Genomic DNA, 26169 nt, shown 5'->3' on the forward strand with positions numbered 1-26169 from the left:
AATTTATTATAGATTTTTGAATATTTCATTTTTCCCATAGACTTTGTACACAGAAATTTAAAAAAAATTGTCTATTTGCAAAGGGCATTTTTGACTCTTTGCCAGTAATTCATTTACACCAGTCTTTGTCTAAGCAAAGACCCTAATTTAAACAACATTGTGTAATGATGACGTCATGATGACGTCATCAGGTGTGTGTTTATAGGCAATTAAATTGTGACACTTTTAATATTAAAAAATGCATAAGAAATCAACCGTACGCGTCCGCAGCATTTTGTTGCCGGCAATGGTAGAATAGGTTGAGGTCTTTATTTCATTCAGTGTGCGTGAAATCACGTGACCCTTGCTTCCGGTCGAAAAAGGCCAAAACCGGAAGTGGCTTATTATTTAAAAATGGTAATAGGTATGAACTTGCTTTTAACGGTGTTAGTCTCTTGGCCGATAGTATTCTTCAAATCATCTACCGATGACGTCATGCAATCTTCGAGCGCCCTCTAGCGACAGGTTGAAAATTAGCAAAAATGTATTTTGAATAGATGTCTGTGGCGAAGTTTGTCGGAATCACCTAAATATTGGTGTATATGATGACCTTGACCCACTTAAGACGTGTGCGAAGTTTTAGGCGAATGACGTCATCAGACCGGAAGTTATAATACAAAGACCCTTTTTCATTTGAAAATTCCTGAAAAATCAACCATGGCAGTTTTTATATTTGTTTTTACTTTAATTGTCGATTGAAGGGTAGGTCTAAAACATTTCAAAGTTTCGAGGCGATAAGCGAACTCGAACATACCCTGCGCACGCTTAAAACTTCACGTTGACAATACCTCTGCTTCAAAACATGCACAGGACAGGACGTCCACAATGTACATGTACATGCATTGCACGTACGTTGTACATAGGCACATAATCGTATGTCAGTCAGCCTACAGCGCACGTGTTGCTGAGGTCAAATCCTGTCCACAGTGACTGTTTTAACTTTGACAGATTTTATGTTCATGCATGCGCATAGACAGGGACGTATTATAGCACTTTTGGCATTAATCTTTGTCAGATATCATTGAAAGTTGGCATAAGCATAGTCCCTATAGCCAAGATGTGTACCGAAGAGTGACGTCATGGTGACGTCATCAAGTGATTTATTATGGATTTATGAATAATTAATTTTTCTCATAGACTTTGTACACAGCTTTCTCCACAAGTCTTTCCCTATACAATTACACTGATATATCTTACTGAGTAGTTCTGAACTTCGGCTGAGAATTACTATGAGAAGGAAAAAGAAATCGTATTTCTTTACGCCTGTCATTTGATTGAAAATATTCCCAAGAGTTAGAATAGCAAGTAATATTTTATAAAAAATGTTTCAGTTTAAAGAAAAATCACGCATTTGAAGGTGCAGTTTTTCTGCTGTGGGATTTTTAACCTATTGACTTTGTACACGTTTTCAAGCCACCATTTTCATAACTTGGCGATCTAAAATCGTCATCAAAGTTACAGCCAAGGAAGACCCTCATAAAAAAATTATGCCAAGACTATGACGTCACGATGACGTCATCACCTAATGTTTTTATTGATTTTTGAAAATTTACGTACATATTGTGAAGTCTTATATCTACAGAAATGTAAGTCCGATTGGGTTGAAACTTGGTATGTGGTTATACCAGGATGTGTTATAAATTAAAAATGAGGTGACGTCATGATGACGTCATCCTGAGATTTTATATGAATATTTATTTGTTTGGACCTTTTAGCCATATCTCCCGAACGCAACATGCAAAATGCAAAATTCTTGTTTGCGTTTGGTCTGTTATGTAATAGCTTTTCGCACAAAACTTGAAAAATGTGTGACGTCATCATGACGTCATCAAAATGCGATTTTTCAAAACTCATATAAGGAAAGGTCCAATTGTCATGAAACTTGGTGGGTAGGTAGTTAATCATACTAGTATGCAAAGTTCGAAGTGACGTCAGGATGACGTCATCAAAAACTTTACAAAATATTTGTGGATTTTCAAAGTGCGTTTTGGACTCTTTGCCAGTAATTTATTTACACCACTCTTTGTCCAAGCAAAGACCTTGTACACACGCACATACATCATATTGCCGAGGTCAAATCCTGTCCACAGTGACCATTTTAGCCGATTTTCGGCTAACTTTGACAGATTTTATGTTCATGCATATTCAGGGTATTATTGATTAAAAAAAATCATAATGCGGAAAAGCCCTATGTTCTGTTGCAAACAGACATAGACCTCTAGTTTTTCTTTCTTCTTCTTTTGTCGCCTAAATCCCATAGACTTTGTACACGGTTTTTCTGCTCACCACTTTTGGCAATAATCTTTGTCATACATCATTCAAAGTTTGCTTAAGCATAGTCCCTATAGCAAAGATGTGTCCCAAAGATTGACGTCATAGTGACGTCATCGACTAATTTATAATAGATTTTTGAATATTTAATTTTTCCCATAGACTTTGTACACAGAAATTTAATAATTTTTTTTTTGATTTTCAAAGGGCATTTTCAACTCTTTGCCAGTAATTCATTTACACCACTCTTTGTCCAAGCAAAGACCCTAATTCAAACAACATTGTGTAATGATGACGTCACGATGACGTCATCTGGTGTTTATTTATGGGCAATTAAATTGTGACACATCCACAATGTACTTGTACATTCTGCATCCAAAATCGCACACTTCCTTTCATCGGATTGACTTTAAACTTGGTTCATATTAAAACTACAATGACAAAGTGTGCATTGAGAATGGTTTTCAACATGGCGTCATCGCAGGGCACGTGACGTCATGTGTCAAAGCTTTATTTAAAAAAATCTCATAGACAATGCACATGATTCTTGTACATGACACTTCTGGCATTGTACTTTGTCATACATCATTCAAATAAGGCACATGCATTGTCCTTATGGCAAAGTTGTGTCCCGAAGAGTGACATCATGATTACGTTATCATGGGTCACGTGACGTCATCACAAACGTGAATATTTTGAAGCTCTATATCTACAGAACTGTAAGTCCGATTGGGTTGAACTCGGTATGTAGGTAGGCCGGGAAGTGTTAAAGGTAAAAATTGAGGTGATGTCATGATGACATCATCGTGCGATTTGATATGACTTTTTGAATTGTTGGACCTTAAGCCATATCTCATGAACGCAACAATTCAAAATAATTTTTTGTGACAAAATATCGATGAATTGTGCACTTTTGCATAAAAGCGTGAAACTTGGCACAGATGTTCATATTCATGCCATAAAAATGTTTAAGATGTGGAGCCATCGCAAATTTACCTTTTAAGGGGCGTGGCAACCATATCAGGAAGAAAGGGGCGGGTTTTCCTTATGCCCACCATGGATATATTGTTCCCACATTCACAGAGAAATGGAACTTTCCACAGACATTGACATTCATGAGAAAAAAATTCAAGATATGGGACCATCGCAAACACACCCTTTTTAGGGGCGTGGCAGCCATATTGAAAAAGGGGGGCGGGTTCTCATTATGCCCACCATGGGAAAATGTGCCCACATCTCATAAACGAATGAAGCTAATTCCCATCGGTATTAAAATTCACGAGAAAACGCAAACACACCCTTTAAGGGGCGTGGCAGCCATAGTAAAATGGGGGGGTAGTCATGATGCCCCTATAAAAAAGTTGTGCCTACCTTTCATAAACGGATTAAACTCCACACAGACAATATATTTATGAGAATCTTTCTTTTTTCAAATGTGAAGCCATCACAGACTTACCCTTTATTAGAGGCGTGGCATATATAAAAAAAAATTGGGGATGCTACTAATCATTTGCCCACCATCAAAATGTGTGCCTATCTTTCATAAATGAGTAAACCTTGGTGAAAGAAATAAATTCTGATGTGGAGCCACAGCAAACTCCTTTTAGAGGTGTAAGTGGCCTACTAACTGTGCCCACAATTGCAATTTTGATGTTTTGTTGTTGATTTCTTATAATGTTGATTGGCCCATAAGCTATATGATATTATTTGGTAATAACTTACACCAAAGAGCATGGGTAACTACCGGTATGACTACCCCCCCCCCATTTTACTATGGCTGCCATGCCCCTAAAAGGGTGTGTTTGCTATGGCTCCACGTCTGAATTTTTGTCCTGAATATTAATGTCTGTGGGAATTAGCTTGATTTGTTTATGAGATTTATTTATAATTTTTCCCATAGTGGGCATAATGAGAAACCCGCCCTTTTTTTCAATATGGCTGCCACGCCCCTAAAAGGGTGTGTTCGCAAAGGCTCCACATCTTGAATTTGTTTTCTCATGAATGTCAATGTCTGTGGAAAGTTTCATTTCCCTATGAATGTGGGAACAATATTTCCATGGTGGGCAAAATGAAAACCCCGCCCCCATTTTCTAATATGGTTGCCACGCCCTTAAAAGGTCTGTTTGAGATGGCTCTACATCTGGATTGTTTTCTTGTAATGAATATAAACGTCTGTGGAACGTTTTATTCGTTCATGAAAATATGGGCACAATGTTTCCCAAGGTGGGCATAATAATTGCCCCCCCCCCTTATTTTCAAATGGCGCCACGCCCCCAAAAAGGTACTTTTGTGGTGGTTCCGAATCTGAAAACACTTATAATTTATACGATTATGTCTTTGTGAAGTTTCCTGCTTTTGTGACAAGTGGGAACAACCGTTTTCACTGCGGGCACGACAAGTCCGGCCCCCCTTTTTAAATGGATGCCACGCCCCTAAAAGGGTCAACTTGCGATGGCTCCACATCTAAAACATTTTCTTGCATGAATGTAAACATCTGTGCCAAGTTTCATGCTTTTATGCAAAAGTGCACAATTTTTTCACATATCCGCTGGACTAGTAGTAGGTATATGAACACAATTTTGAAAAGTGTGTGACGTCATCATGACGTCATCACAAATGCAATTTTGTAAAACGCATATAAGGGAAGGTCCGATCGTCATGAAACTTGGTGGGTAGGTAGATAATGGTACTAGTATGCAAAGTCCGAAGTGACGTCACGATGGCAATATCATTTGATTTTTTATGATATTTGTTTTATTTCAAAACTGAATTCTGCTTCCAAAATTGTAAACTTCCTTTCATTGGATTGACTTCAAACTTGGTACAAACCAAAACCACAATGACAAAATGTGCATTGACATGTGTTGTGAAGATGACGTCATCGCAGGGCATGTGAAGTCATGTAATAAAGCTTTATTTTTTGGAATTATTCTAAGCATTTCGAACAACCTTAAACTGAATCAAGCACTCTCAAAGGTGACTGCAAAAAGGATAAACATAACATAAACATTTGTTAAATGCGAAAAAGCCCTATGTTCTGTTCGAAGAGACATAGCTTTAGTTGTATTTTGTTTGCTAGGAAATAGTTATTTGCACAAAATTTATTTTAAAAGGTGTGACGTAATCAAAAAAAAATTTCAAAACACATATAAGGAAAGGTCCGATCGTCATGAAACTTGGTGGGTAGATAGATAATGGTACTATTATGCAAAGTCCGAAGTGACGTCACCATGACGTCATCGTTTGATTTTTTTATAATTTTTTTAATATTTATAATTTTATTCTGCTTCCGAAATCGATTTCTTCCTTTCATGGGATTGATTTTGAACTTGGTTCAAACCAAAAACACTGAAATGACAAAATGTGCATTGACAAGTGTTGTCGAGATGACATCATTGCAGGGCATGTGGCGTCATGTGATAAAATTATATTTTAGGAAATATTCTAAGCATATTGAACAACCTTTAACTGCATGAAGCACTCTGTGACTGCAAAAGAACCAACGAAATAAACATTTGTTAATTGCGAAAAAGCCCCGTGTTCTGTTTTCAAACAGACATACAGCTCTATTTTTTTCCAGTCATTTTTGCCCATAGCATTTGTACACGTATTTTTATTACCGGCACTTTGGCCACTAAAATCAATCCGATTGCCTTTATACTCGGCACACACTTAGACCAGCATCTGCAGTTGATCCCAGAACATTGACGTTATCATGACGTTATCACGTGTCACGTGACGTTACATTATATGTGATTTCTCTGTTGTGACAATTTTGTAGCAGAATTCGGCTAGATCTGACAGATTGGGCTATATCTCCAGAACTACATGTCCGATTTAAAAGTTGGTATGTACCTAGACCGGGATGTCTTATAGATGACAGTTATCTTGACGTCATGATAACGTCATCACGTGACATATGACGTTATATAAAATAAACATATTTTGGAGGTCTATATCTCCTGAACTACACGTCCAATGGGGTTGAAAGTTCGTATCTACCTAGACCGGGATGTGTTATAGATGAAAATTGAAGTGACTTCACGATGACGGCATCATGGGTCACGTGACGCTACGTTAAAGATTAACAGATCTTTGAAAATCAATATAAAATCAATCGATAGAATAACCCAGGGTTTTGGATTTTTTGTATATTATGTGCAAAATCACGTGACCCTTCCGGTTGAAACCGGAAGTACCTTGTTATTTAAAATTGGTGAAAGATGTCAACTTGCTTTGAACGATGTATGCTATGGATAAGTTGTTATTTACAAACAAAAATATAGTTATAGATGAAAATTGATGTGACGTCATCATGACGTCATCACGTCACATGTGACGTCAAAATTCAAAGCCCCGTGGGAATGTAATCACATATTATATCCACCAGTTATTAGCAACAGAACTACACATCCTTCCTGGATGGAACTTATACTTGAAACTTTACATGTGACATGTAACAAAAAAATTAGCGAAACAGCCCTGTGTTTGTCCACAAACATAAGTATAGTTTCATTTGAATTTTAATACACAGACGAGGACCGTATCGTTTACATTGGGGCATCCGAAACAGCTGAGCTTGCATCGACTAGATACCCGAACTCGTACATCAATTACATCCAGATAGCGTGGATCATCCAAACCGAAGAAGTTCGCAAGATCCGCATTTCCTTTGCCCAGTTTTCTACAGAGTCTGGGTATGACGTCTTCCAAGCTGGTGATGGCAACATTAGCACCCACAATGTGTTCTTTCAGTGGAGTGGGAGCAGAAACCCGCCCGATCTGCGGTCAGCTGGAAATACCATGTGGCTTCGGTTCACTACTGACGGAAGTGTCAGATATTCAGGGTTTCTGCTGACGGCATTCAGTGTACCTGCCTCTGGTAAGCCATAATTCAATCTTTCTTTGTCCTGGAAAAGTTGTGAACATTTCAAAAGATGCCCTTACCTTTTCATGCAGCTCTTGAGGTTGCGCTTGCTAAAAAGAGGTTTTTCGTAGTGTTGTTATATGTTGGAATTTAAGAATCAATTCACACATGTACATGTACGTTTGTTTATGGTGTAAACACGAGGATTTTCCTTTTGTTCCTCGTCCCTTTTCCTTTGTTAGCAACAGCTCTCATTGGTTTTGTATACGTTTCCTAATCAAGGGCGACCTCGATTTGGTTCCTGTCCTCCATTCACCGATGATGTTGCACGTGTGCGTCCTTGATTTTCACCATAAACAAACGCACAGGTTAAAAGGGAGCTGCGTCCTGGAATACGCCCTATTGGGCTAGAAAATGCGCTTTGAACGATATGATGTTAATCGGATGAATATCTAAAAGAAGAATATACACATCAACACAACTAACATTTAAAAACTGGGCGTTTTGTGTTATTCTTGGCTGCAAAAAAATTGGCTGTTCATGCTAGTTGTGATTCCAGTTGTAAAGGGTACGCCTTTTGCTTTTGCTGTGCATTGGCGCTGTGTGTAAATTTTGTGACACACACGACGTGTATCGTACATTGAATGGACATGACATGAAAAACGTATGCGTACTCTGTCGTGTCCGATGTAAAAAAAACGGGAGTTTATTTTTGGGTGGGTTTTCTTTTGGTCTTTTCTCGGGAACGATTACGTTAGTTTCCTTTCAACTAGACCTTTTAAATAGTAACACACAATAAAGAAAATGACATTTTCGGGGATTTCAGGACCTGGTGCCTCTTGAAACATGCATGAAATGATTTTTGCCTTTAAAAACCAGGGTATACTGGGGGAAGTGGTCTGTGAGCCGAGTGCATACGATGGCCTGTGTGCCACTTCCTCATCACACACACACATAAGCCACCCACTCTTGTTTTACTATACTCCCGAGGACAATGTTTTGTGTTTTCCTTTGTCCCTGTAATATAACACTCTCCCATACTAAGCACACGAACCTACCACAGAGGACCGTTTTGAACAAAAGACCCAACTCCCGAGGACTAAAAGGATCTGTTGCTCTCCCTTGTAGAACAAGTACGGCCGCACATACGTGAACGGTCCCAGAATTCAGGATCTTCATTACTTGTGCGCAATTTTAATGATTAGAAAAAGGTTCCTTTACTGGACATAAACCAATCTTATACACTTGATGTGTTTAGGCAACAGTTATTCCCGGTGAGCCCAATTTTTAAGACAGAAAACTTATCTACCACACAAATTAAAGCTTGTGTTCTCCGACAGTTTTTTAAATACAACGAAAGTGTGTATCTTTAAACTAAGTATGAGTTTGGAACTCATTTTTATCCCTAAGCAGGGCAAAGTCACAGGATTTGGGGGTGTCCTCAAAGCAATATACCCCCAGAGAACACGAATACTGATAAACTTGGGACCAACAATTTTTTTTGTTTGTTTACCCATTCTATCAAGATGTTATAAAGTGAAAACAGAGCACCAACAACAGAAAATAATAATAAGATTAATCATAAAATTTTGCGATTAAATGGCCATATCCCATATCCCATGTATGTCTGTTGATTCAGCTACTCCTCTTTGTGTTGGTTACATCAATGTTCACATTTAATAATTGTGTTTTAGAGTTTAAACACATTTCTGAACACTGGTACCGACTTTTCTCCCATGTTTGAGTCAAGATGCATGTTTAGATTTGTGGATGGTGGTGGCATGTTAAGGCACCGTTAAAGGTATACATGTTAAGCCTGTATAGGCCCTAATGAAGTATAAATTGTAAATGTGAATTAAGCTTCATGCTTTTTCCCCCTCCCTCCCATTCCCTCTCTCTTCATCTCTCTATCTCTGTCTTTCTCATTCCCATTTATAACCAAATGTACAACTATGAACTCGATTTTGGACACAAACTAAACACGGTGTCACATGATAATTGAACTCTGTAAAATGCAGTGTCTTTTACCATGTTATTGGTTGAACATTCAGAATCCTCACTATAGCATGGTTTGAGGGTGGACAGTCGGTATTAGCTCCTCGAGGTGTTGGAAGTTGACAAACCCTTTTCCTAGTTTGTCAACTTCCAATACCGAGGGGAGCTAATATCGACTGTCAACCCGAACTAAACCATATTATATTTGTTTTACTATACCTCATACATGTTCATTTGCCAAATGTTCTCATTGCAGTATACCTTTAACTTTCCTAACTCCGCAGAAGAATATTGCTCAATATCCAAGTCAGAAAAGTTCAGTTCATTTGCAATACAGTAACTCAAAAGAGTTTATACCGCATTGTGGACTACTTTTTAGTAGTGGAGGCATTTTTACTGTCCACAATATCGTCACCGTTTTCACGAAGAGCCACATATGTCAAAAATTACCATTTTTTCGATTTTGATTTTTTTCAATATCCTGCTTTTAAACAATATACTTAACCATTTTGACATGTTTCTGTAAGCAAAACATCATTAATTTCCAAGTTACATTAATGTTGCAAAGGGCCAAAATATCGAAAAATGAATTTTGCGTTTTCACGAAGAGCCACATACATTTTGGCCCTTTGAACGCGTACAAAACCCATTGCACGGAAATACGTAAAAGTAGGTCAAATGAGATTTGCGTTTTCACGAAGAGCCACATATCTTTGTTACATTTTCAGCTGCGCGCGCGTACTCAAGCGCGCCTATGGAAATACACATTTAACAGAAAGGGCCAATATGTCGGAAACCTGAATTTGCGTTTTCACGAAGAGCCACATATCTTTACTAATTAATTTCCACCAATTAACTGCTGAATTAAGTCTTATTACCGGGTTCATGTAAAAATTCAGCTCACACAGAATAGCGTGATAGTTTCCTTGCTTCACAAAGTTGTTACAAAGTGGTATTTTTTGCAGTTTTAAAATATGAGAAACTTCTGTTGCGATTATCTCGAAAACGCTTTTTCTTCAAAATCGACATATGTGGCTCTTCGTGAAAACGGTGACAATATTCTCCAGTTCGCTGTCATTACGTTCGGGAAACGCTAAATGTCGGAACCATTTTTTTTTTTGGAAGTTCTGCATGTAGCACTTTCAAAATCTAAGATATGAAATCCCAATTCATAAGCTTTCTTTTTGTACAACAATCATTCAAATCACTTATGTACTTTTTTTAAAGTTACCGAGTTTGGAACACAAACACCGTTTTAAAGTTCTGTCCACAGATCACAAAAAAGGTAAGTGCTCTTTCAGCACAACAAAAACAATTTATACATTCTTCCCAATGTGAATTGTTTTCGTTTGAAAGAACACTTACCTTTTTGTGAACCGTGGACATCGTTTGTGTTTAGAATTCCGTAACTTTAAAAAGTACATGAGTGATTTGCATGATTCTTGTACTTAAAAGATAGCTTATAAATAGGGCTTTCATTCATATCCTAGATTTTGAAAGTGATACATGAACTTCACTGAAAATAAAATGGTCCTGACATTTGGGATTTTTTTTTTTTACTCACCCTGTATAGTCGGTTTCAAACGGTTGATAAAGACCGGTTGGCTGGTCTTCAACACTTCTCAAGTGTCACATGAAATTTGGACTCCCATGAAATCCGGTGCCAGTATACTGTATAATTGAACGTTCACAATCCTCACGTAGGCATGCGCAATACTACCAGTGAGTCAGTATTTTATAGTCATAAACTCACACTGCACCGCCAAAGCTGCGCTCTGCGCCACATCACGCAGTACGCGCAACGCGCTCGCCAATCTCCAGATAAAGAGTTGTTCACGAGAGATCCTTACCATTGCATAGCTAGAGAGGTGTTTTGTTGAACGAAATCCTTGGAAATATATCATTTTTGACTTGTTTTGGCGTTTGAACCGAAAGGTTTTAATGTTTATCCCAAGTCAAAAGTTTTGATTTTCTTTTACCCTTCGGCTCGGGTAATAATCATTATTCAGACTCCAACCGGTCTTAAACAGAGTGTTTAAAACCGGCCAACCACAAATTAAATTTAACTGAATAAAAATAAGTGATAATTATTGTTATAGGTAGAGATCTTGCTAAAGACATGTCTGTGGAAACAAAACTTTGCCGGAAAGATTGAAAAGTTGGTCAAGCAAGATTATTGTATGATGCGTATTTTATCTCCGTTGGACCAGTGCACTCATTTGACAAGAGTCAGTGTCCAGTTTAATGGCACAAAATTAAATTATGTCTTTGTAATACTTTGATTAAGGATTTGATTAATGATCTACCAATGTGTTCTTCTCTTGCATTTGCCGGAGTTCCCATTTAATAAGCCAAAAAATAATGTGAGGCAACTTCCACCTGTGAAAAATATATGTCTGGCGTCTTTATGGGTGTTCCTTCTGAGAAAACCTGGCTGTTCTTTTCAAAATAGTTTTACAGTTGCCCCCTGTCATTGACCTTGCCCACGTTTTCAGGATTTCTGTCTTGCTTTATTTTTCAGAAATGTTGACCTGTTCTCTTAATGAATTTGACTGTGGACATTACTGCATCCGTGGCACCCTGCAGTGTGACCGTGAAGCTGACTGCTTTGAAGGAACGGATGAACTAAATTGCGGTAATGAAGAGTCAGATAATGCAAACATAAGAGATCATGACAAGAATTTTTGACTGGAAAATATTTTTTGCAACTTTTTCATTCCTATGGTATGAAACTGTTTTGACCTCACTTTTGTTTAACTTTTTTAGTGCTCTTTAAAATGTTCCATACTTTTCCTTTATTCTGAGGGCGCTATTGATGTGACGTCACATACTTTTTAGTCTAGGGAATGTCTGTTCAAATTGTGAAACCAACAATTCTCATTGCAAACATTTTGTGGGTAAATTTAAGGTTGCTCATTAGTGATTTACTGTAATAGTAAAACAACAATAAATCAACATCCTATATTAAAAGATCCTACGCTGTCTGTCTGTCAGGCTGTCTGTCTGATGTCTGTCTGTCTGATATCTATCTGTCTGATTGCGCCTCAGGTTTCTATGCGCCCCTCGGTTGTTCAAAACGTCATATTTTACATCACAGCAGTCATTGTTTGTTTTATCCATGCCTTGAAATCTTTTGAATTTGATTTTAAATCACGAAAACAAACAGCAGTAAACACAACAATCATAACAATTGAACGAAACTCACGTGCATGTGGCGTACTCGAAACAGCTGATCGTCTGCTAGTTCGCTGATCGCATTTATGTGTGAAAACATGGTGAAAATAGCGTGGGTACCAACTATGCAAGCGTTTCACACAGCACCGTACGTACCGTCCGTACAAAGTCATAGCAATTACTAATGCATTTTTATTTCATTTGAATTTTAATACACAGACGAGGACCGTATCGTCTACATTGGGGCATACGACACAGCTGAGCTTGCCTCGACTAGATACCCGGACTATTACGTCAACGACATCCAGATAACTTGGATCATCCAAACCGAAGAAGCTCGCAAGATCCGCATTTCCTTTACCTTGTTTTATACCGAGTATTGGTATGACGTCTTCCAGGCCGGTGATGGCAACAGTAGCGACCACAATGTGTTCTTCCAGTGGAGTGGGAACAGAAACCCGCCCGATCTGCTGTCAGCTGGAAATACCATGTGGCTTCGGTTCACTGCTGACGGAAGTGTCAGATATTCAGGGTTTCTGCTGACGGCATTCAGTGTACCTGCCTCTGGTAAGCCATAATTCAATCTTTCTTTGTCCTGGAAAAGTTGTGAACTTTTCAAAAGATGGCCTGACCTTTTCATGCAGCTCTTGAGGTTGCACTTGCTAAACAGAAGTTTTTTGCAGTGTTGTAACATGTTAGAATTTAAGAATTGGCGCTGTGTGTGAATTTTGTGACACACACAACGTGTATCGTACATTGAATGAAAACGACAGGAAAAACCTATGCGTACTCTGTCGTGTCCGATGTAAACAACCGGGATTTTTTTGAGGGGGTGGTCTTTTCTCGGAAACGATTAGGTTAGTTTCCTTTCAACTAGACCTTTTAAATAGTAACATACAATAATTTAGAAAAAAAATGACATTTTCGGGGACTTCAGGACCTAATGCCTCTTGAAGCATGCATGAAATGATGTTTGCCTTTTAAAATCCAGGGTATACTGGGGGAAGTGGTCGGTGAGCCAAGTGCATACGATGGCCTGTGTGCCACTTCCCCATCACAAACACACATAAGCCACCGACTCTTGCTTTACTATACTCCCGAGGACAATGCTTTGTGTTTTCCTTTGTCCCTGTAATATAACACTCTCCCATACTAAGCACACGAACCTACCACAGAGGACCGTTTTGAACAGAAGAACCAACTCCTGGGGACTGAAAGGATCTGTTGCTCTCCCTTTGTGTGTCTGTCCTCTGGGCGTTATGTAGAACAAGTGCGGCCGCACATACACCCCAATATATACGTGAACAGTCCCACAATTCAGGAATTCCATTATTTGTGCGCAATTTTAATGATTAAAAGAAGGTTCCTTTAATGGACATAAACCAATCTTATACACTTAATGTGTTTAGGCAACGGTTATTCCTTCCTCCATGGTTCGTATCAGGCAGACCTAACGTCGTTCATCAAGTAAATTGGTTTCCGTTAGGGTTGGGCATTCATCCAAGAATAAACTACACCAAGGAGATTAAATCTTGAGATAGCTGATAGCTGAAATCCTTGTATCTGGCAAAAATCCAAATATACAATTACAAGCTGAATACTCGGGAGTTGCTCGCATTAGCGCAGTAAAACCGTACAGGGGAGGGGTATTTTGCTTCTTTTTAATAATTTGTATAAAATCCATATTTTTTTAAACTCGGAACTTTTCATATGAGCCTAGCATTTTAAAATGTGTACACGGCGATTTTCCCACCGCAATGTGCTCCTTTCATTTTAACCCCTTTGTTGTAGACAATTTGACATGTTCTCCTGACCAACTTGACTGTGGGCATTCTGTGTGTGTCGCCTCTTCCTGGCAGTGTGATGATGTGCCGGACTGTTGGGATGGAAGCGATGAACTAGGCTGCGGTAAGACCCCTTTAATATTTTATTAGAATTCATCAGTTAGCAGTGTCGTGACTATACCTCCCGGTTGGGGGTGCCCATAATTAGTTGACCCTAGTTACACTGCTGCCAATTAGCAAGAAAAGAATTGTCATAAACTGGTTCACTAGTAGCCCCACAGTAGCTTACTTCACATTCCTAATTCGCCAGTTTTTTTTCAGACAGGAGTACACCTACACTTAAGGCCATATTACTTAGTGAAGGATGGTACATTTTCCATGGGAGCGCAAATTAAAGGAAATGTGTTACATAAACTGCAAATGGCTGGTTTGCAATGTGAATTTGCAAAGATTGAATGTAATTCAAGTAGGCCTTGGCCTACGGTGAATTTTCATTGCACGTTTTGTACACGAGGTTTTCGTGTTAATCTGAATCTATAGTGACATGAGTCAGCTGCAACAATGTTTTATTAATATACATGTAGACATCGTAGCCTTTCCCTTTGAAATGTTTGACCTATTTCTATCATTCCCATTGTTTTTCTGACAGGTACTGATGAAGTATTCCTGAGTGCCAATGAAACAGCCACCATATCAATTTCATCCGTTCGCATTAACTCTATGTGGCTCATTCAGACCGTGGAAGACCGGAGAGTTCTCATCACTTTTCCCACCGGTTATTTCTATTTGAGTGGATCATTCGTATTGCGAGCCGGTGATGGTGACGATAGTACCAACAACACAAGTGTCTTTTTTGAATGGAGGAGGTCTAGGTATAGGCCCCCAGACCTGCTGTCAGACGGGAATAAGTTGTGGATAACCTTTGAGCGCGGAAAGTCGTTTAGCTCATACAACTTCCGCATACTTGCTACGAGCGTCCCGTTAGCAGGTAGGCATATATCTGTGGATTTCCTGCCCCTGTTGCATCTGACGCACATGATTACATGGATGCGATCTTTAATGTGGTCTTTATTATTCCTCCAAACTGATGAAGTGAAGAACAAATCATCCTCAAGGAATATAACAAAAATCTAGTCAATATCAATGATACTTGAATGGCAAATTACAAAGTTTGGACTGTTAATTTATAGAATGACCCACATGCACACAATTTGTATTGACTACTTTGTTTTTGCGTGGAGTACTTGAAAATGAGAATTGAAATCCTATCCAGCGTAACATTTTATACATGTGTTGTTATCAAATCTTGTTTGTTTGCCTCTCTAATGGAAATCCCTAGCCTCCCAGTTACGAATAACCTCTCTTCTCTTGTTGTAAAATGTCAACAAAGGTTTAGGTGAAACCGCATGTTTATGATGATACATAATGCATACAATCATTTTCCATATTAACTCGGGAATTATCAGTGATTACAATAGAATACTGACTGGCCAGTCTCAATTCATGGCTGTAGCGGGAAGTGGGGCCGTTATGTGTCAAGAACTAACAATTGTTTTCCTTGATTTTCTTCGCTTTGACTTTCAGAAGCTCTGGTTTGTTCTTTGGGTGACGTGGACTGCGGACATTCGGTCTGCCTTAGCAACGTCTTGCAGTGTGATACCATCTCAGACTGCGTAGATGACAATGATGAGTTGGACTGCGGTAATGATAAAGTTATTAAATTAAACTTGTTTCGGTGAATAACTTTTTCTGAGAGAAAAAAATATATATCAGGAGGCTCCAGTACTCCAGTCTGTCCGATCACATAATCTGGCAGTTGAGGTACCAAGTTCAAGCCCGGTCAGCCATCAAAGGTCTGTTTTACCATCTACGGCCCGAATATGGAACTCTCTTCCTGCCCACATACCTACTACCAGAAAACAGGCCAGCTTCAGTGTGAATTCAGGGGCAGATCCAGGAATTTTCACAGCGGGGGGGGGGGGGGGGGGGGGAGGTTATCAGCAAAAAAATTTGAATGTAGATAGTTTTTTTTTCTCCGGACAATCAATTGGTAGGGGGGAGGGTGGAGGGGGGGGGGGGGCTCGTGCCATTATTTCAATCGGGGCGCTGTTCAAATCCGACGATTATTAACACTACTTTACAGAATAGTGTACAAATACCCCCTAACCAAGCTGGCTCTGTCCGTATTGTGGGCACAGGCGGACATTATTACCAGTTTTTAGGGGGTGTCCGAGAGCGGGGGGGTGTCGCTTTATTTTTTAAGGAATTTCTATGATTTTTGTTGACAGAGCTCGGAGGGGTTGACCGAATTCATTTCTTTTTTTTCTAATTTTTTATATTCTTCTCATGTTTTTTAGAGAAGTAAAGTCCAAAACGCCACAGCGTACACCCCACGCGGATGTCGTTTAAGAAAAACAAATCGCATTTGGGCGGAAGACCGTCAGCAGTCTATATTACTAAATACTAGATTCTTGCTGTTAAGGCTCAGATATACCTTGCATAAAAAAGTGAGTGGTTAGAGCGTGGAGCTACCGAACGATTCGAATTCCATTCGGGTGGAAAAATAGGTGCCTGATTCGTTCTGGGAAGCTAAGACGGCGAGAAGAGAGGAGATGGGCCCCGCTACTTATATGCCACCTATAGCATCCCACTGCCCCTGCGGCCAGTAATGTCTATGGGACTTTTACCTTTTTTTACCACAACGTTCCCTACACAATAGAGAAGGTCAGTGATTGTTTTGGGTTTCCTTTCAGATAAAGACCGTTTGCTGTTTATTCCGGCCAATGAGACAGCTCGCATTAGCTCGACGTCATATCCAGACTACTACCCCAACAACCTGAATATTACTTGGATCGTCCAAACCGAAGTGGGTTGGAAGATTCGCATGAAATTTTTCAGCTTTTCAACCTATACTTACTACGGTGATGACCTGCTCTGTGCGGGAGATGGTAACAATGCAGCCAACACTCAGTTTTTTAAGTGGCATGGGTCTAGAATGCCTCCTGATCTTCTATCCACTGGCAGTGACATGTGGCTTCGATTTACCTCTGACGGGTATGGTAGCCGCTCTGGATTTTCTTTAGAGGCTTCTTCTGTACCTTCTTCGGGTAAGACAATGTACCGGGGCCGTACATGTACTTTGTTGTAAATTTCTATTGCAAGGTGTCGAATACAACCTCTTCGTTTATCTCGAAAATAGAAACAACTCTCTTGAAACTCTGTGAACTGACTTTCAGCATTCTCGCTCAATGCGTGAACAATTATGTGACTTGTAAACATTCATGTTGGTTTATTATGAACGCTGATACGTTTTGGTCAGGCTAGATGACAGGCTTTTGGTGCCAAGATTTGTGGAAAGAAATATTCACATTAACTTATAACGTCCTTGACAAATGACTCTTCCCTTTAACTTTTCTGTGATGTAACCGAGATCGGTGAATTAACAGTCGTTTGATTTCGTTGCAGAAATCTTGATGTGCTCCCCAAGTGACTTTGACTGTGGTCATTACTCAGTCTGCATCCCTGACATTTGGAAATGTGACGGCCAAGTTGATTGCTTGTTAGTTGCAGAGGGTGACGAGCATAACTGTGGTAAATAATTCATTTGACATTGATCATGTTTTGAGCAAAGTTTGATTATTTTTTGTCAAACAAAACAATGTCTGGTATCTGGTCAGCGCTCACCATTGTGTTATTTTTTGTTTTCTATTCTCTTGTATTATTCATGTATATACATTTTGTTATGCAATTCAAAGAAACCCTTATAGGCAAATGTGCTCAATCAATTGGAATTCTTTTTAATGACTTGTGTATAAACATTTTGCCCGAAGCCACTGCATTTCAGAGGTTTTTCCCTCCATTTTTTGGCAAAACAAATGAGAAATATTGAATAGAGGACATAGAAGAAGGCGACATGCCTCATTTACTTTAAAAGTTTACATTCTAACTATTTAAGAATGTAAATATACAAACGGGCTCTTTAAGCTACAGATACCTATGTTTCTGTTTCTATACAGACAAAGATCGTGTTGTGTTCCTGGGGGCAACGGAAACAGCCGAGCTTGGGTCTACACGCTATCCCTCCTCGTATTCGTCTAACATTGAGATAACATGGATCTTCCACACCGAAGAAGACCGCAAGATTCGCGTCCGTTTCTCCGACTTCCGAACCGAGCATCTGACTGACTTTGTCCAGGCAGGAGACGGCAACAGGACCACAGACAACTCATTCTTCAGATGGAGTTGGTACAAGCTTCCGCCTGATCTGCTGTCCAGTGGTCCGGTGATGTGGCTTACTTTCAAATCAGATAGCAGTAACAATGATCGCGGATTTTTGTTGTCTGTTGCCAGCGTGCCAGCTACAGGTAAAGCAAGCAGCTGCAGGGTTCAATGTCATGGCTCTGCGAACCACATAATCATGCGCTTCTGATGACACCATTTTGTGCCAACAGCGCTAGTAAAAATCAATCTTGTTTGGCACAGAATCTGTAGTTGCAGGCAAAATGTAAGCAAGCATAATTGAGTCCAAAAAAAATCGGAACCCAAACCCCAAAATTATATTTCATATTTAGTTAGAAAAATATGTAGCACCAAACTTGATGAGTGGAAAGCCAATTTCATAAGCTACTTTTAGATGAACAAAAGCACTGAAATTGCTGAATGTGTTCAACAAAATATCATCATTAAACACAATGAGCCTAAAACCTCTTTCGTCCAAAAATGCGATTTCAAGAATCATCGTCTTAATTGTCTTCAAACATCACCGGCGATAAAACCTCAGTTTCAAAGTTACAAATATTCAACAAAGTCCTTTTCAAGGCCCGTGTTTAAAAAAAAAGTGGATTTTATAAACCATATTGTTTGCTTAACCAGGGTTGTTAATAAAGATATTGTGCACTACAACTGTTGTTGACAATTGGTGAAACAAGTGCTCTGTGTAATTTACTTTGTCATTTTACTTTGTCAGAATACACAATAAAGTGCTTCTTTAGACGAAACAAGTTCGGGGTCATCGCGTTTGAATGGCGATATTCTTTGAATGGATCGAGCAATCTCCCTTTTTTTGATATGAAAGTAGCTTATGAAATTGGCTTTCCAGTAATTATTTTTTTGTGCTGCATATTTTTTTTTATATGAAATACATTTTTGAGGGTTTGGGTTCCGCGTTCTTTGACTGACCCTGTAATACCAAATCATTGTTAACCCTTCAAATATCCTAACTGAACGTTTCTGGTACAGTAGAATGGAGTTTTTGTTTTTGGTAGTTTTGGTAAGCAGAGCCATTGAATTAGGCCCTTGCTCATATACATGTAAACTGCGTAATGAATTTACCGAAAGGCATTGTTGGCTAGAGCTGTTAGCACATAGCCAATAAAGTATGTAAAATGACACTTTGCTTATTATTTTTTTGCATACAACCTTTACTAATTAACTTTTATTATACAACTGTCATCATGCAACTGCTTAAGTTTTATCAGTACACTGTTTTTATCTTGTCTCACAGAGGGATTAACCTGTTCGACTGACGAGTTTGACTGTGGGCATTCAGTCTGCATAAGTACTTCTTCGAAGTGTGATGCAGTAATTGATTGTTTGGATGGAAGTGATGAAATCAATTGTGACAGTAAGAACCTAATTGCCTTACTATCGAGAAAAAAGTATTACTGCATTATTTTAGCTACAAAACTAAAACAAAATATGTTTACACGTTTTCATGTCAACTAAATTGTGACAAACACACAAAGTGTGTATTTTTAAGACGTGACTGGTGACTCCAGGAAGATTAACAAGGGATCTTCTGTGTCAATTTTTCATAATACTGACCTGATTCAAAACAGAAAATCCGATTTTGTGACAATAGGCCGAACGCTGGAAATCATGATATTTAAAGAACATTTGTGTTTCGATCAAACGATTATCATTTACTAGATATTTTCACTCCATATTGTCAATGACCATGTATTCTTTTCCTCATCAGGTTAATGTTATATATTGATTCTTATAGAAAAAATAAAAGAATACCTATTTGTAATTATTGGTATTTGTTAGGTGTCATGGGTCTGCATGGAAGGCACAAGTTTCAAAACTATCTTGAAGGAGTAATTGTTTTCTTTTTTTTTTCTTGTTCGTTAGATCGCACGATATTTCTCGGTGCGAACGAAAATGCCCGGATTACAGATCCGTTTTATCCCAGCCGCTACCCGAGAAACCTAGAAACAACCTGGACCATACAGACAGAGGTGAATCGAAGGGTTCTCGTCACTTTCCACACCTTTTCAATTTCTTCTTCTCGTCGCGGCATATTCAAGGCAGGTGACAGCGGCGCTAACGACACGTTCTATGTTTCACACCGGTGGAGGTTTCCACCAAAGCTACTCTCCGATGGCCGGACGATGTGGCTCAGTTTGGATTCTGGCAAGAATTCGGTTTGGAGATTTGTATTGACCGCTTCTAGTGTACCATCAACTTGTAAGCACCGTTGCTTTCTGTTTGCATGTGTGTTTGTGCATTGTCTGTATTCTTGAAGAGATGAAGCATACCTTTCTTGTAGAGTACCCTCAACATTTTCATGAAGTGACGAATCGACACCCACACATGAGCAAAACAGAGTTTGGAGAATATCACGTTTAGAGACAATCGATTATTAAATCGAGTTTCGGTGTAATAATTTCACCAAATAGTAAGGAAAACGTATATCTGATGCGACTAGCCCAATTTTTGAACAACCCTGGAGTATGGAATTAAGGAAATTACATTTGCCGCATAGAAACAAATTTGTGAAAATGCAAGTGTACTAAACAAATTAGGATTTGTCATTTTGTCAAAACCAAAACCAAATTCAACATCAAATTGCAGTATTATATTATAGCTTTGAAGACTCGTAAAGTATAACCACAGAACTACAGCACTGTTAGGACACCGTTTCAAGTGTCAAACTGTTGCCGCATTGGGACTTTCCAATTTGAATTTCCGTTTAGTTTATCACAGGACATCAATTTAAAGATGGTCGCCCCATGTTATTTTTTCTTCCAATGATTTTCAATTGGTATGTTTTTAATTTGCAGAAAACCTCTGCAACATCTAAAAAAGGCTTCGGATTATTGTTACGCACCAATAAATTTAATATTAAATATTAAATAAGGATTTGTTCCTCCGATAATTCATTAAAAGCGTGAGTAGTATGTGTGGGGTAAATCAGGCCTTGTTTGAGGGTCTGTGTGGTGGATCTGTGTGGGGATCCATTTGGTCCACAGAGATTCTCAAACACAGATCCTCAAACAAGGCCTGATTTATCCCATACATACTACCTGCATGTTTTTGGGGGTGGATGGGGAAGCAATCTTAAAAATGACTTGTAATAAGCGTGATGTCGCATGTCTTTCTGTATGTCGACCTAAGTTTCTGCTGTAAAAAGACCAGTTAATGAACGGTATTTGTCTCAGGTACCCGCATTTTGCCCTTCTTCATTATGCCTATAACGGTCCATTCCATGTTCCTTTCTTTATTTTAGACACCCTACCATGTTCGTGGCGCAACTTCGACTGCGGTCACTCTGTCTGCATTGATGGCAGTTGGCGATGTGACGGTCAACTGGACTGTTTTGACGACATTGATGAACAAAATTGCGGTAGGCCTATGTTAAGCGGAAATCATGTGGGTGTTCTTTTTAATTAAAAAGGTAAATAATATTCAAATCAATGTAGTTCACAAGGATAAAGTTAATGATAAAAAAGGGAAAATATTTCTGTACCGCCTTGATGGGATGCTAGTCCATCGTAGGTTACTCCCCAGCTAATGCCGGTACCCATTTATACTCCTGTGTGGAAAGTGGCAAGGGGGGTGGGGGGGGATGGCTTGCCCGAGGACAAAACATATGGCCAGCAGCTGGATTCACAAATCCTAACCACTAGGCCACACTCTTCATAAGATAAATGTGAAGTGCGATAAAGAGGAAGATAGGAGAGGAATCGACAGCTTACGAATTGTTTCTTAATTTCCTGATAATTCGCAATGAACAGTGAGAATTGATTTTCTAATTAATACACCATGGTGTACCAGCCCAATATGATTTTTGCACTGACTTCTCAATTACTCGTTTTGTCACTTAAACCAAAGGTTGTGATAGCTACTAAAGCTCTTGGCAAATGATCAGTACAACAGGGTTTTTATTCAATGGAAGATTGGAAGAAAACTGAATATGTAGTCCACACATCTGTTGATGGACAGCGAGTATTGAAATTATACGCTGCGCAAATGATTCCACAGTCATAGAGAGTTGCTGAATTTGGATTTTCTTACGTACATCCATGGATAAAATACGGTTTTTTATGATTTGACCGAGAAAAGTATTTTTCTTAGATGATTCTTTGTGCCCACACTATGACCTTCATATATTTGTCTTCTTTTCCTCCATAGATAGCTGTGTCGGTCGGTGCTTTTTAGACGGTCCTCGGACCGGAGATTGTTGGTGCGACGCTGCGTGCGAACTGACAGGAGACTGCTGTTCAGACTACATTGAGCATTGCCAGGGGGCAATGATCCCAACTACTACCGCTCAACCAGGTCAGAGGCAGTTAGCTAATTGGAGAGGCATTTTAAAGTTATAATCAGCAAAGATATTGATAAAGAATGGCATATTACGTATGCACATATTGATGCGAATGTCTTAAAAATACAACAGCGCGCGTGCTTTACCTTAAATCAGGCCAAGTGAACAGGAGGGTGTTTAATAATATGGGGTTAAACTATTCCAGATGGTGTACTGATAGTGTCAACCACGTCCGCATAGAGTGGGTTGATTAAGTGAAGGGTATACACTACCCAAGCACATGATTACTTAGCACAGCGACTGTGCTGTTTGTCACAAGGCCACTTGTACAAGTGGTCTGTGTGACAATTGTGCAAGGCGTTTTCTTTCTGAACATGGTTAAACCAATCAACACGGCTGTCCTGCAAACTGAAATTTCTATTACAAATATGTGGTGAAACCACGTATGAAACACGTTTCACTACTTTTAGGTCTGCGGTTTTTTTCACATTTCAAATTCTTACAGTGGTTACAGTGTAAAGTTATTTAGTGGCGGGAGTTTTTCAATTTTGTCTTGTGCTTCATTCATCCTGTAGCTGTCGATGAATGTAACCCGGACGCGCCGTTGCACAACTGCGACGACAATGCGATCTGCAATGATACCTTCGAAAGCTTCACTTGCACCTGTAGACCTGGATATGCAGGAAACGGCGTGTATTGCACAGGTAACTTGAACACCGTGTTTACTTTTCCCAATCGTATGGTTTCTTTGTAAACGAAAAAGAATAAATTGCATTCCAACGTACTTGTAATCTGAAGATAGGGTGGTGGATATCAAACTCCAGAAACATTCTGTAATGCAGGCATTGATAAATAACAGTCAGCGATCAAATCTGATATTTCTAAATTTTTCAACATTTGTACAACATATACATAAATTGTTCCCTTTTTAATTATGTTGGGTACAATTATATTTAATCATGTTTTAAGATATAACACTGCTACAAACTGACTATTTCTGACTGAATTAACCTGAAGTTAAATATTCGAAAAAAATATTTGATTTTTACGGTCATTCCCAGATGTGGAACCGCCCAGCATCACTTGCCCTGCCGACTTCACAGTCTACACGGACTGCAGGAAGAGCTACTCAACGGTCTCCTTGCCCGACGTCCAGTCTGCATCCGACAACTCCGGCCAGTATGCCATCAGCATAAACATTGGCGGCTCGATATACGAGGTGGGCGACACCACGACTCTCAGTCTGGGAGCATCACCTCACATGGTGCGCTACACCGCTACTGACAATTCCTACGCTGCAGACTGTGATACATACGTGACGGTGGCAGAAGTTTCCGGTAGGTGCAGCTTGATGTGTGCAATATTTCATATCATGTAAAAGGATACAGTAACCAAATGTATAAAAAGGAATTAAAAGGTCTGAGAGCAGTGTTAGAGTTACGAAGACATGAAGGCTTGTAAGAAGCAATTAATTACCCGGAAAATATGGAATCATTGAGAAAGGAATTTACAAGACCTTCAAGTCAAGTAGCCTGAGTATCACCGTTATACTCGCAGCAAGTCTCCTGTATAGCGTCTGATATGTCTAGACATGCAAATATAATGCAAGCCACGCGCCAGCCAATCGAAGTCGACTTAACTCAATCGTGACGGCATTTTATTCCCAAATCAGGACTAAAATGGTTTGATTGTTCAATTCGAATGCAGTGTTTTGTAATACAACAACAGCCGGGCGCGTTTGCACGTAACATGATACAGAGCGCGTGTCAACGGTTTTTTGGGGTTTTTTTGCTACCCATTGTCTATGACGTGCAACGGGTGAATGACCGAAGACCCAATATCGAAAGCGCTCGCTGATTGGTCAAAAGGTAGAGCTCAAGAGGCGGTTGTCTTGCCCAATCTGCAAATCTGTTCACATGTAATAGACTGCAAGGCAAGTAGAAGCGTTGGTAATTACCCGGAAAAGGACAGACAGATTTAATGAGGAAAACCTTTCTCCTAGTGAAGAAAGGGTGTGTCCTACTACCCTGTGAAAATAGTTGTCAGAGTGTACATGTAAACGTTGTGGTTATTGCATTACAACAGATGGAACATTCTGTGAAGCAACCGGATATCCACCAAACTGCATCTGTACGTCAAACGAAGGGCTCGACTGCACTTGTTTCTATGGAAACTGCGGCCATGACTGTTCTCGTAAGTTAAAAAAAAAAAGATAAATCATTTCAATCAGAAAAATATTTCAATAGAAAACCTGCAGGAAAGATCCAAACCAAAATAATGTTTTGTGGAAAGCTTTTTAAAGTCAGGGTTGCTCCACTGCGAAGGTTTGGGAGAGGACTTTTATTTGTAGATTGAAAAAAATGAAGATAGTAGTAAGGTGGTCAGGACGACATCCGTTTTGATCAGAGCTGCTCTGTCATGGCTGACCACTAGACACTCAAGCAAAATTGTACACTTCGCAACGAAGGCGTGTTTTTTACATAAAAAAAATTATGCCATGAAGCTCTTTCCTAGGAGCGCTGTGGCCCAACGGTTACAGTGTTCGACTCACTTGCTGTATATATGCGTGAGTTCGAACCCTGACGGGGAACATTGTGATTGTGTTCTTGGGCAAGACACTTTACCACAATTGCCTCTCTCCACCCAGGAGTAGAAATGGATACCTGTGAAAATAGAGACCATATTATGCTGATCGCGAGCTGCTGCAAAAACTGGACTAATGGCCTGTTGAGCAGGGGTAATAATTGTATAGCGCTTTGAGACCTTTGGTATAAAGTGCTGTGAAAGCATTATTGTTACAGTCGACTCTCGTTATAACAAGGTCGATGGGACTAGCCAAATTACCTCTTTATAACAGGAATGTTGTTATAAAAGGACAGCGAAACAAAGAAACAAAAAAAGGGAACCTGAGATTTGGGACCTCAGAATTTGCTCTTTATAAGTAGAACCTCTTTATTAAGTGCTCTTTATAATGAAAGTCGACTGTAAAAGGATAATATCACTCCAGTGCTTTTGAACCTGAAACGTTTAGTTAGCATGAAATAAACCCCAAAAACGTAATAGAAAGGTACACTTTTTGTACAATTTTACACTAAAGGTCATATAAAGGAATAGGATTCTGGCTATATGTCGCAGATCCGTTCCCACTGTTTTTTAAGTTCCTGCACTGCCATGGTTATTGTGTTTAATGTTATGTAAACAGAATCCGCTGAGGGAGTTGAATGTACGGGACCAGGCGAACCATATTCAAACTGCACAGATGTCGATCATTGCGATCCTGGGCACTCCGGGCCACGCTGTGACAGCGGTAAGCTTTATTGTCCAAATCTGATGTTAGGTAGAAAAATAAGAATGACTGTGAATATGAACCAATAATTGGGAGTCCTAACAGGCAAATCCATTAGGGTACAATGTTTGCATCCAATCAACCTCTTTCAATTAATAAAATATTTGCCTTTAGTCATAACTTCTTCTACCTCCTCTCCATGGAT

General features: G+C 39.3%; 1 protein-coding gene across 1 annotated transcript in view; it reads left to right on the top strand.

Moving 5' to 3' along the window:
• The first annotated feature begins 6852 nt into the window (after positions 1-6852).
• The window catches only part of LOC119720607, a 53660-nt gene continuing 34343 nt past the window's right edge, over positions 6853-26169 (top strand). The window contains exons 1-17 of the mRNA XM_038190342.1: positions 6853-7192; positions 11694-11807; positions 12566-12913; positions 14138-14254; positions 14780-15118; positions 15715-15831; positions 16884-17237; positions 17596-17721; positions 18147-18494; positions 19634-19753; positions 20263-20598; positions 21641-21757; positions 22546-22692; positions 23254-23382; positions 23740-24015; positions 24764-24871; positions 25881-25985. Coding sequence (XP_038046270.1) covers positions 7114-7192; positions 11694-11807; positions 12566-12913; positions 14138-14254; positions 14780-15118; positions 15715-15831; positions 16884-17237; positions 17596-17721; positions 18147-18494; positions 19634-19753; positions 20263-20598; positions 21641-21757; positions 22546-22692; positions 23254-23382; positions 23740-24015; positions 24764-24871; positions 25881-25985 — 3280 coding nt within the window. The 5' untranslated portion in view covers positions 6853-7113. The remainder of the gene's footprint in view (positions 7193-11693; positions 11808-12565; positions 12914-14137; positions 14255-14779; positions 15119-15714; positions 15832-16883; positions 17238-17595; positions 17722-18146; positions 18495-19633; positions 19754-20262; positions 20599-21640; positions 21758-22545; positions 22693-23253; positions 23383-23739; positions 24016-24763; positions 24872-25880; positions 25986-26169) is intronic.

The sequence above is a fragment of the Patiria miniata genome, unplaced genomic scaffold (genome assembly GCF_015706575.1).
Source record: "Patiria miniata isolate m_02_andy unplaced genomic scaffold, ASM1570657v1 HiC_scaffold_9, whole genome shotgun sequence".
Taxonomy (NCBI): domain Eukaryota; kingdom Metazoa; phylum Echinodermata; class Asteroidea; order Valvatida; family Asterinidae; genus Patiria; species Patiria miniata.